General features: G+C 38.2%; 2 protein-coding genes across 4 annotated transcripts in view; both read left to right on the forward strand.

Moving 5' to 3' along the window:
- LOC122689712 (zinc finger protein 160-like) overlaps positions 1-10,077 on the forward strand; it is a 35,449-nt gene extending 25,372 nt beyond the window's left edge. For 2 of the 3 annotated variants that reach the window (XM_043896378.1, XM_043896370.1), the window contains 2 exons: positions 117-243; positions 7,450-10,077. In XM_043896378.1, coding sequence (XP_043752313.1) covers positions 117-243; positions 7,450-9,446 — 2,124 coding nt within the window. In that variant the 3' untranslated portion in view covers positions 9,447-10,077. Of the gene's footprint in view, positions 1-116; positions 244-7,421 lie in introns of those variants that run through there. The other variant, XM_043896388.1, reaches the window with a different exon arrangement.
- LOC122689567 (zinc finger protein 665-like) overlaps positions 1-12,138 on the forward strand; it is a 119,986-nt gene that overhangs the window by 61,599 nt on the left and 46,249 nt on the right. The gene's annotated exons all lie outside the window — the stretch shown is intronic.

Here is a 12,138-nt window from a genome sequence, read left to right on the forward strand (position 1 = left end):
ATCTGTTAGAACACATACTTCAACCAAGTCCATTCTTACCCCTTATTACCCTTTCTTTTTTGCATGAAAATGAGAACTTTTCATGGCCCTTTTGGTGACACTTGGTTTCATTGCAGGAACAACTAACCTCTGAGGATGTGGCCATTGAATTCACTCAGGAGGAGTGGGAATTCCTGGACCCTGCTCAGAGGGCCTTGTACAGGGATGTGATGCTGGAGACCTACAGGAACCTGCTGTCTGTGGGTGAGGATGACTTCCTTCCAGAGCTGCCGTTGGGTATCTGCATTTTCCCTGTGTGCCCCTTGGGAGGCCCTGATGTCTTTCATCTGAGAGTTCTGGTGACTCGGGTATGACACAGCTTCACAAGGTTAAACTGACCCTCTTCAGATGCTGTGTCTGTCTCATGTCACATGTGAGGTTGTCCCAGAGCTTAATTATGTACAAAGCTCACTGGCAAATGTTAAAAGAAAACACTGAAAAACCCGATTTCCTAATTTCTACCTTTGACCTTTGGCTCAGTGTTTAGAAAAATGCACAGCACTTTAGATTTCTTTTTTCTGATTACCCTGAATATCCATTTCTTTTTGTTTTGCTTATTTGTTTACTTTTTTTGGCTGCACCATTCTGCATGTGGGATCTTAGTTCCCTGACTAAGGATCAAACCTGCACCCGCTGCATTGGAAGTGCAGAGTCTTAAGCACAGGATCACCAAGGGAGTCTCAGAATTTCTGTTTCTGATCTGAATATTATCTCCACATTGGAGCAGGAGAAAAGCTCTGGACAGTGGAGAGTGATGTAAAAATAGCCAAAGATACAATGTATAAAGAAAAAGTATCTCAAAGGGGCTGTTTCTTTCTTTTTAGGAGTGGGACATGCTGGTTGATTGGCTCCTCTGTGTTTGTTACTTAGGAAGATGTAAGAAGAGTGGGTAGAGAGATGGTCTTTTTGATGCTAGATCCTACAAGGGGAGCATATGTGAATCTCGCGGGCTCTTAGCTTGCCACCTGTAGGTCGAGCGCATGGTCCCATCTCAAGATCCTGTAATGTCTGACCTTCCTGTTGTATTAGTTTTACTCTTGTACTGCTCTAGCCAGTCTGGGACTGTCAACTGTTCCCAATGTTACATTCTGCTTACTTTGTATCATTTTACTTCTTAAATTTCTTTGAAATATATTCCTGAGGGTCTGAAATTTTATCTGGATTCCTTGCTGTGATAATCCACCTATGTTTAATTGGCCACCTCTGGTGAGTCTCTGTGGAGTGGATTTCCTAGGTAACAAAAAACTGTGATGGAGACACTATTAATATTATTTTCTTGCTCTGTTCAAAGTCACCACTTGAAGCTATCCAGTAGAGTAGTCAGTATCTTACAGGATTATGAGAGAGAAAGTATCACGAGAGCCTGGCGCATCTTTCCAGGTTATTTTCTGGCTTTGGAGACTCTGTCAGGGCACCATGACTCTGTTGTTCATGTATATCAAGGAGCATATATTTTAGCCTCTGTAAATGGTATGGGAATCCAGTTCACATTCTCATATCTATGAGCCTGTTGGCTGCACTGTTGTTCTGTGCCTTGTAAGTATTTTTTTATTTTGTCATTGAGTTCAAATTTCTTTGCTACTCTTAGTGTTTCTGTTTTGTATTTGCATTTGTATTGCGTTGGATGGTTGATTGGGGAATGGTCCCTACAGTGGAACTGGTGATCAGGCCCTCTTAAAATTCTTTGTATATTCTTTGTACTCATTTACTATCAGATGTATGATTTCCACATATTTTCTCTTTTACTGTTGATTGTGTTTTCAAACTCACTGCACTTTAATGGACAGTAGTTTATAATTTTGATATAGTTCACTTTATTAATATCTGGTTTTATTTTGTGGCCTGTGCTTTTGGTGTTATATCTGGTAAATCATTTGTTGCTCCAGTTTCCAGTAACATTTCCTGCACATTTACTTCTAGGGGTTTTATACATTTGGGACTTAGGTTTAGGTCTTTGAACCATGTTGAGTTCACTTTTGTCTTTAGTGTAAGATAATGTTCCAAGTAAATTGTTTTGCTGGTGGGTATTCAGTTTTGTCAACATGTCTTGTTTCATAGACTGCTTCCCCCATTTAGTAGCTTTTACACCCTTGTGAAACATCGTTTGAACATCTCCGCAAGAGGTGTTTCTGTTTTTGTTTTTGTTTTAACCATTCTTTTTAAGTATGCTGCTGCTGCTGCTGCTAAGTCGAGTCAGTCGTGTCCGACTCTGTGACCCCACAGATGGCAGCCCACCAGGCTCCTCTGTCCCTGGGATTCTCCAGGCAAGAACACTGGAGTGGGTTTCCATTTCCTTCTCCAGTGCATGCATGCATGCATGCTAAGTCGCTTCAGTTGTGTCTGACTCTGTGCGACGTCACAGACGGCAGCCCAGCAGGCTCCTCTGTCCCTAGGATTCTCCAGGCAAGAACACTGGAGTGGGTTGCCATTTCCTTCTCCAATACATGCATGCGTGTGTGCTAAGTCGCTTCAGCCGTGTCCGACTGTGTGACCCCATAGACGGCAGCCCAGCAGGCTCCTCTGTCCCTGGGATTCTCCAGGCAAGAACACTGGAGTGGGTTGCCTTTTCCTTCTCCACTTTTTAGGTATAGTTAATTTACAGTGTTGTTTTTCAGTTACACGGCAATTTACAAGATACTTAATATAGTTCCGTGAGCTATATCGTAGGTTCTTGTTGTTTATCTATTTTGTATATATATTAGTTTGTATATATTCAGATTCCTAATTTATCTCTCTCTTTCCTGCCCCCGCGACCATCCTGCACTATCCCCTTTGGTAAGCATAAGTTTGTTTTTTATGCTGGTGAGTTTATTTTGTGAATAAGTTCATTCGTATCATTTATTTCAGTTCAAGATATACTATCCTATGATATTTGTCTTTCTTTGTCTGATTTCACTTAGAATACTCCCTCAGTCTATATTGCTGCAAAAGGCGTTAGTTCATTGTGTTTTATGCTGTGGAGGTGGCAACCCACTCCAGTGTTCTTGCCTGGAGAATTTCATGGACAGGGGAGTCTGGTGGGCTGCAGGCCATGGGGTCTTAAAGAGTTGGACACGGCTGAGCTACTTTCACTTCACAGTATTCCCTTGTATATATGTAACACATATTCTTTATCCCTTTGTCTGTCAGTGAACATTTAGGTTGCTGCCATGTTTTGTCTGGTATAAACAGTGCTGCTAAAAACATTGGAGTGCATGTATCATTTTGAGTTAGTTTTCATCCTTTCTGGATATATGCCCAGGATTAGAATTGTTGGTTCATGTGATAGCTCTATTTTTAGTTCTTTATGGAACCTCCATGCTATTCTCCAAAGTGGCAGTACCAATTTATGTTCCTTCCAACAGTGTAGGAGGGTTCTCTTTTCTCCACACCCTCTCAGGCATTTATTGTTTGTAGACTTTTTGATAGTTGTTATTGTGACCACTGTGAGGTGATTTTGATCTGCATTTCTCTGATAAGTAGAGGCGTCGAACATCGTTTCAGGTGACTATTGGCCATCTGTTTGTCTCCTTTGAAGAAATATCTGTTTTGATCTTCTGCCCAGTTTTTGATTGGGTTATTTGTTTGTTTGTTTGTTTGTTTTGATATTAAGCTGTATGAACTGTTTGTATATTTGGAAATAAATCCCATATAGGTAGCATCATTTACATATATAGTCTCCTAGTCCAAAAGTTGTATTTTTGTTCTTTTTTTGGTTTCCTTTGCTTTGCAAAAAGGTTTTAAATTTCATTAGATCTCATTTGTTTGATTTTGCTTTTCTTACCATGACTCTAAGAGATAGATCCAAAAAAACTGCTGACATTTATGTCAATGTTTTGCATTTGTTTTCCACTATGAATTTAATAGTATCTGGTCTTGTATTTAGATGTTTAATACATTTTGAGTTTATTTTGTATGTGGTGTTAGAGAATGTTGTAATTTCATTCTTTTTCATGTAACTATCCATTTATCCCAGCATCACTTATTAAAGAGACTTCTTCATTCAATATTCTTTCCTCCTTTGTTATAGAATAATTGACTATAAGTAAATTGGTTTATTTCTGGGTTTTTTATCCTGTTCCAGTGATCTGTGTCCTGTTTTGTGCCGTTATCATATTACTGTGATGACTGTAAGTTGGTGGTTTAGTCTGAGTCAGGGAACATCATTCCTCCAGCTCTGTTCTTCCTTCTCAAGATCGTTTTAGATACCAGAGTGTTTTGTATTTTGGTGCAAATTAAATTTTTCTTTGTTTTATGTAATATGTCATTGTTAATTTGATAAGGGTTGCATTGAATATGTAGATTGCCTTGGATAGTATGGTCATTTTGACAGTGTTACTTCTTTCAGTCCAAGAACATGGTATACATTTCCATCTGTTTGTGTCATCTTTGGTATCAGTCATCAGCTTCTTACAGTTTTATGAGTACAGTTCTTTTGACTTTTTAGATAGGTTTATTGCTTAGCATTTTATTGTTTTCTATGAGATGGTGAATGGGATTGTTTGACTAATTTCACTTTCTGATTTATCATTATCAGTGTATAGAAATGCAGCAGTTTTCTATATATTTAGTGTCCAAGAAGTTTACTGTGTTCATTGATGAGGTCTAGTAGTCATCTGGTGGCACCTTCGGGATTTTCTGTGTGTAGCATCAGAGTGACAGTTTTACTTCTTTTTTATTTTTCTAAACTTGAATTCCTTTTATTTCTTTTTCTTTTCTGATTGTTGTGGCTAGGACTTCCAAAAATATGTTTAATACAAGTGGAAATAGTGAACATTCTTGTCTTATTCATGTTGTTAAGGGGAGTGCTTTCAGTTTTTCCCTGTTGAGTATGATGTTAGCTGTGTGTTTGACATATACAGTCTTAATTATGTTGAGGTAGGGTCCATCTGTGCTGACTTTCTGAAGGGTTCTTATCATAAATGGCACTTGAATTTTGTCACAATCTTCTGCATCTATTGATGATCATATGGTTTTTAGTCTTCAACTGTTAATGTGGTGTATCATTCTGAATAACTTGTGGATATCGAGAAATCTTGCATCCCTGCTATAAATCCAACTTGATCATGGTTTATGATCCTTTTATGTATTAGAAACTGTTTGAATCTACTCTTTTGAACTCAGGGAAAGTCTAGGAGAATAAAGTCTTTTTCTACAAACGCAAAAGGCTCAGAAAGGCTTTTGTAACTGGGAAGGTCCTCCAGAGTCAGTTTCAATCCCTCCTTTTCTTTGATACTCCTCGATCTTGAGATGAACATGTGTGGAAGACGAAACGAAGTAAATGTCCAATAGAGAGGTTAGTCATCCTTGGCAGAGGAACCCAGGTTTAGATAGCTTTTTCCTGGATGTTCCTTCTGATTTCTGCTAATAAGATTCTTACACAATGTCCTGGAATATTGTGTATGTTTTTCTTGAATATAAGCATTCCATTGTAACTCACAAATTTCACAGTTGGATACCTTACATTGTAAATAGTATTATCCTGCTTTCTCCATATATCACAGTCACTCTTAAAATCTCTCTTGTTTCTGTCCCGTTCCCATAGTACAATGCCCATAAACTTGCTGAAGCAGTTCTGTTCTTTTCAGGTCACTCTATTAGTTTGCGCTCTCAGTTATTTTCACAAAGACATGCAGTCCCAAGCTGATATCTGACATCAGCCTGTGTACCCTATGTTCCACGCAGGCCCTCTGTTAGTCCTGACCATTCCTTACATAGTACCTTGATACGGATGGAAACATTATTCTTACCTACCGCATCCCTCCACCTTCTACATGCTCTCACTGTAAAGATAATCTTTGGTCATTTATTGAACAAGTTTCTCAGGACATGACCTCAATCACTCTGTGCATCCATGATGACTCACAAACCGTTTCGAGATGGGATGGTGAATAATAGTTAAACAGACTACTTCTGTCTTGTATCTTCCTTGGTATTTTCTTTCTAAGTTCCTTGTTGTTGTTGTTTTTTTAATATTTTCTAATCTACTCCTTCGGTGGGTAGTCATGTTTACAAATAAGTATTCCCAGTCTGTATGTTCAGATTCATCTCCTGGTTCTCTTACCACTTTGTGGGCCAATTAGGTGTGTTTCCTGCTCTGATTAGAGAAAAACATGTTAATTTACCTGAAGCCTTTTAAAGCAAATGAGTGCTGTCCGTTGGCTTACAGTAGTGCATGTTTTATAGTAAATACTCAAAATTTACTTTTGTTTACAAAAGGTAATATCTGTATTCTGTCGTGTTCTTTATGATATGACTTTATCTACATTATATCTTTTTAAAATTTTATTTTTTAATTGGAAGAATAATTACTTTACAGATTTTTGTTTTCTGTCAAACCTCAACTACATTATATCTTGTATGCTTTTCACTTGCAACATTTTTCAGCAATATTGTGTTTGGCCCTAGTCAATAAGTACACAAAGCACTCGCTTTTTATTTATTACATTTTGGTGCCAAAAACCAGGTAATTAAGAACAGTGCATGGCTAGAGATTAGCCTTCCTTGGTGGCTCAGTGGTCAAGAATTCACCTGCTAATGCAGAAGATGCAGGTTTGATCCCTGAGTCAGGAAGATCCCATGGAGAAGGAAATGGCAACCCACACCATTATTTTTGCCTGGGAAATCCCATGGACAGAGGAGTCCAGTGGGTACAGTCCCCGGGGTTACAAAGACTCAAACACAGCTGAGCAACTGAACAACAACAACATAGGCAGGGATTGCTTTGGTTCTTGGCTGTTAGAAAACTGGTGAATATTTTACATCTCAGTTTATGTGTCATTTACAGATGATGGTCCTTTAGTGTGTATTCTGTACTACAGCTGACACAGACTACTTGTTAACATTGTAAAATGCCTTTCTTTTTGGGTACGTAGTTCTATAGCAGATTTAGAAAACTATGTTGTTTCCAAAAAATTGTTTTAGTCATATTCTTCATTTTCTCATTTCTTTTCAATTGTAAACAACCAATTATGAATAGTTAATTATTAATTGGGTAAGCTTGGTTTTGGATTATTTACTGTTACAATATATAATATATTGTTTAGAATTTATTTATGTACATTAAGTATGCAGAATACAATGATAGTGTAATATTTTTTTTTTCAATTTGAGACAACTGTCGATTGATACATTCCTAGAGGTCCTCATAGAAAAATACTCTGTTTTTGAGAGTGGGCATAAGATTGTCCAGTGTGAGTGCGTTTGGCATATGGTTTTTAAAACTAGGTTACCTTAATGGTGAATTTATGTTATCATGCTTTCTTAAGTTAAGAATTCTATTCCTTTAGTGTTTCTAAAGACTTAAGGTCATCATTGTTGTGTTTCATAACTTGGTGTAAGTATTACTTTTGGTGTAATAGATGTTGAACATGAAACATTTGGTTTTGAATCATTGTCAGCAGGATACCTATGGTTCTTTTTATCTTGTAGATATCTCTCCCACACATGTGATCAAGCATTTACAACCCAAAGTGAACAGTGATAAACGAGAGCCACTCCAAACATTGATGCTGGGAAGACCTGAAAGCTATGAAATCAAACATTTTCATCTTTGGGAAACTCAGGAAAATATGTGTGACTTTGAGTGTCAGGGGAGAGATGACAAAAGAAATTACAAAGGAACACCTGTAAGCCTTGATGGAAATGTGCCTGATGGAAGAGATTCACATGATAGAAAGGATGCAGGAATCATGCCCTTTGGAAACAGGCTTGGGTTTAACTTTCAGGATAAACTGCAGATACTTCAAACTAGCGGGATAACTTCTGAATATAATGAAGTTGAGAGGTCTGTCAACAACAGTTTGTCATTTTCACCACTTCAAAGAAGTCCTCCTTGTGTCCAAACCAGTGTTTCTAATATATATGGGGATGATTTTATGAATCCTTCAGTAATAACACAAGACCTCAAAGCACACAGGGAAAAACCTTACAAATGTGATGAGTGTGGGAAAGCCTGTCTTAAGGGCTCATGCCTCATTAAACATCAGGCCATCCATATAAGAGAGGAATCACATAAATGTGAAGTATGTGACAGATTGTTTGATCAAAGTTCACAGCTTGCACGTCATTTGAAAATTCATTCTGAAGTGAAATGTTACAAATGTAATGAGTGTGGCAAAACCTTTAATGATAGCTCCACCCTTGCTAGACATCAGATAATCCACTCAGGAGCAAACTTACATAAGTGTGATGTATGTGATAAAATCTTTGGTCAGAATTCATTCCTTGTAAGTTATCAGACTATCCCTGCAAGAAAGAGAAGTTGCCAATGTAATGAGTGCGGCAAAACCTTTGCTGACAGCTCAAAGCTCAGGAGACATCAGAAAATTCATACAGGAGAGAAATTATTTAAATGTGATATATGTGACAAAGTCTTCAGCCAAAATGCATACCTTGCTGTTCATCAGAGGGTTCATACTGGAGAGAAACCTTACAGATGTAATGTGTGTGGCAAGCACTATAGTCACTCTTCACATTTCAGAAGGCATAAGAGATTTCATACTGGAGAGAGACCTTACAAATGTGATGAGTGCGGAAAGACCTATCGTGTAAAGTCAGTCCTTTTAAGTCATCAGACCATTCATACTGGAGAGAAACCTTACAATTGTGATGAGTGTGGTAAGGCCTTTCGTGTAAAGTCAATCCTTTTAAGTCATCAGACAGTTCATACTGGTGAGAAACCTTACAGATGTGATGAGTGTGGCAAGGCTTTTCGTGTAAAGTCAGGACTTTTAAATCATCAGACAGTTCATACTGGTGAGAAACCTTACAAATGTGATGAGTGTGGCAAGGCTTTTCGTGTAAAGTCAGTCCTTTTAAGTCATCAGACAGTTCATACTGGTGAGAAACCTTACAGATGTGATGAGTGTGGCAAGACCTTTACTTCCAGCTCACACCTCAGGAGACATGAGAAAATTCATACAGGAAAGAAATCATTTAAATGTGATATATGTGACAAAGTCTTCAGCCGAAATGAATCCCTTGCTGGTCATCAGAGGGTTCATACAGGAGAGAAACCTTACAAATGTGATGAGTGTGGCAAGCACTTTAGTCAGCCTTCACAGATTATCAGTCATAAGAGATTTCATACTGGAGAGAAACCTTACAAATGTGATGAGTGTGGCAAAGCCTTTCGTGTAAAGTCAACCCTTTTAAGTCATCAGACAGTTCATACTGGTGAGAAACCTTACAAATGTGATGAGTGTGGAAAAGTCTTCGGTCAAAAACCACATCTTCGCCTTCATTGGAGAATTCATACTGGAGAGAGACCTTACAGATGTAATGAGTGTGGCAAGTTCTTCAGTCGAAATTCACACCTTACAAGTCATCGGAGAATACATATAGAGAAACCTTTCAAATGTTTCGAGTGTGGAAAATCCTTCACTCAGGTCTCAGCACTCACTAAACATCAGAAAATCCATACATGAAAAAAACTTAGGTGAATGTGGTATATGGTAGAAGTCTTCAAAAGTCAAAGTTCAAACTTCACACCCTACTTTTGGTCAGAGAATTCATACTACTGAAGAACCATACAAATATGATGAGTGTGGCAACCTCTTAGGCTTCATGAGAAAATTCATACTGGATAAAAGCAGATATATATGTATTTATTAGTCAGGTCTTTAGAAAATGAATTCATTCTAGAAAGATTCCTCACCAGTTTCACAAATGTGAAAAAAAAAAAAACCCTATCCTCACAGCTCACATCTTGCCAGTAGTATCAGAGTATTTATCCTGTAGAAAACACACAGCAATGTAATGTGTGTGGCAAGGATCTTATCCAAAAGTCACAAGATAGGAACATAATGGAGCCATACTTCCCAGACTCAGTGGTTGTGGCAAATCCTTTACCTTTTTCACTTTATCTATTCTCTGATGACTTTAGTTCAGGTAGTCAGCAACTGTAATAAGTCCATATTTGAAGAGAAGCTATAGAGATCTTTTCGTGTAAAAGAAACCCCAGTTTTAACTCCACAAAGATGATTCTTTGGGACAGTAATCCAGCATCTTTTTGGTCTCCTGGCTTTCTGAATAAAGTCAATATTCCCTGCCCAACAAGTAATCTCTCAGTTTTTTGGCCTGTTGCATGGTGAGCTCTAAGAGCTTGGCTTTGGTAATACATTGATCAAACGCATTTGCTACATGTGTTTCATGATGGTCTCTGGGAAGGAATCAGTGAGATGAAGGGGCCAACTTCATTAGGTACGATTCATTCAGATCCATGTTTTCTGGAAAAACACACAGCCTGAATTATGAAATTCAGTAGTGTGTGTGAATTAGGAACAGGGAGGGCAGAAAATAATGTAAACCTAAGACATGACTCATCATGGTCAGTAGGATCTGGAAGCCTTTCCATACATAGTCCAGCCTGTTATAAAACATAATATTCTACGAACTGACCTTGAGAAGAGTAATCAAGATGTTAAAAGGACTGGGCTTTTCGTAGGAGGAGAGGGACAGTTACCAGGGACCAATGGTGTGCTAGGAACAATGCATAGGAAAAGGGTCATGTTCTCCATTGGATAGAAATAACTGTTGTATGTATGATTAAAGAAGAGTTACTCTTATTTATGAAAATTGAAGACAGAGCTGTCCCGGTCTTTGTAGACTGGGACCTGGGGACTGGAGTCAACGAGAAGAGGGACGCAGGGGACCCAAGTCTCGAGTGAGACAAGGGTGCTTTATTTGCAGAAACGCATGGTTATGTATCTTCATACAAGGCAGCTTTAAGGCAGTAAAAAAATTGAGCAGAAACAAAGCCAAGCAAATAATAATCTTCAAAGGCCCAGAAAGCATTCCATATTCTGAGTAAGAGGAGCATAACTGAATAGATTACCTTTAAGTAAAAGGTCACTGAAGGGAGTCACTGAAAGGAATCCAAGCAGGTGCCCTTTCTCATGATCTGAGTCCTGAGAACTGTGTGCAGCTCTGCTCTTTCCTGTTTTCCAGGAACTGATAAGGAATAGAGAGTCCTTGAGAAACGGCACACAGAAGAAGAAAATAACATATTGGATCCCTTAAAGTTGAATGTCCCCTGACAGTTCACCCTTTTTTATTATTTCATGATTGGGGGTGACTGTTGATACTTTTTGTGGAAAAGGCCCTGACCAATTGAGTTTGTTTAGTTTGAACAATTTTAGTTAAAGGCATTTGTTTATTACAAATGTAATCACCAGGATAATTATCAGTGTTAATAGTTCCAGATGCAATACTATGTGTAATGCCTTGAAACCATCTTCGAGGGTCTAGCCCAGATAATTGAGCAGCGAGCTGTTCAGCTAAGGTTTCCAAATTGTTGGAAGAGGGTAGACTCTGAGAGAAGGTTTCAAGGATTTCCTTTTGCAGCAATTGTATGTTTAAGGAAGCATTGTCATGTATATCTTACAAATGAAATTTGATTTGTTCCGAATTGTAAGCACTATGGTTGAACCGAAGAGGAGTGATACAAAATTGAGTAGAATTCCAATCAATTTAGTAATACTTGTTTTTGTGAATCTATTAATTGATCTCCAGCCCATTGGATGGCTGTTTTTAATTCCTGAATTTTATCTTGAACTTTTTCGTTTATCTGAACCTGAGTGACTCATATAGTATGAGCATCTTTAGTCCAATTTTGAATAAAGTTTTGTGTTTGATTTGACGTTTGTAAAGCAATGTCTGTGACAGCAGCAGTGATGCCAATGGCTATCAACCCCAAAATGCCAAGAATCAACCATCTTGTTGCAGTAATTTAGTGAGTAACTGGGAGGCAGGTCTTGCCATCGGACCCTCTTTCCAGGGCTATTGGCGATCTCCTGGCAACCATAGACTACATCGAGATCAAAGAATCAAAAGGGATTTTTTAGAGAAATAGAGAAATTAAGACAAGTATACAATTTGCAGTCTATATAAGCCTCAGAAAATAAAGTCTTATTAAATTTTAAGTTTCCTATGGCTGTAACAAAAGGAAGGGGAACACAAGCTTGTATAAAACATGAATGATTATACTGGAAGGAATAGTTACTATGACTGGTCCCTGTGAAATATCCAGTCCAAGTTCCAAGTTTTTCTGTGTTTGTAGCAAGTTTCCAGATGTCCCATTGTTCAGGCCCAATTCGTTTAGTGAGGCTGTTTTGTGGG

Source organism: Cervus elaphus, chromosome 4 (genome assembly GCF_910594005.1).
Source record: "Cervus elaphus chromosome 4, mCerEla1.1, whole genome shotgun sequence".
Lineage (NCBI taxonomy): Eukaryota > Metazoa > Chordata > Mammalia > Artiodactyla > Cervidae > Cervus > Cervus elaphus.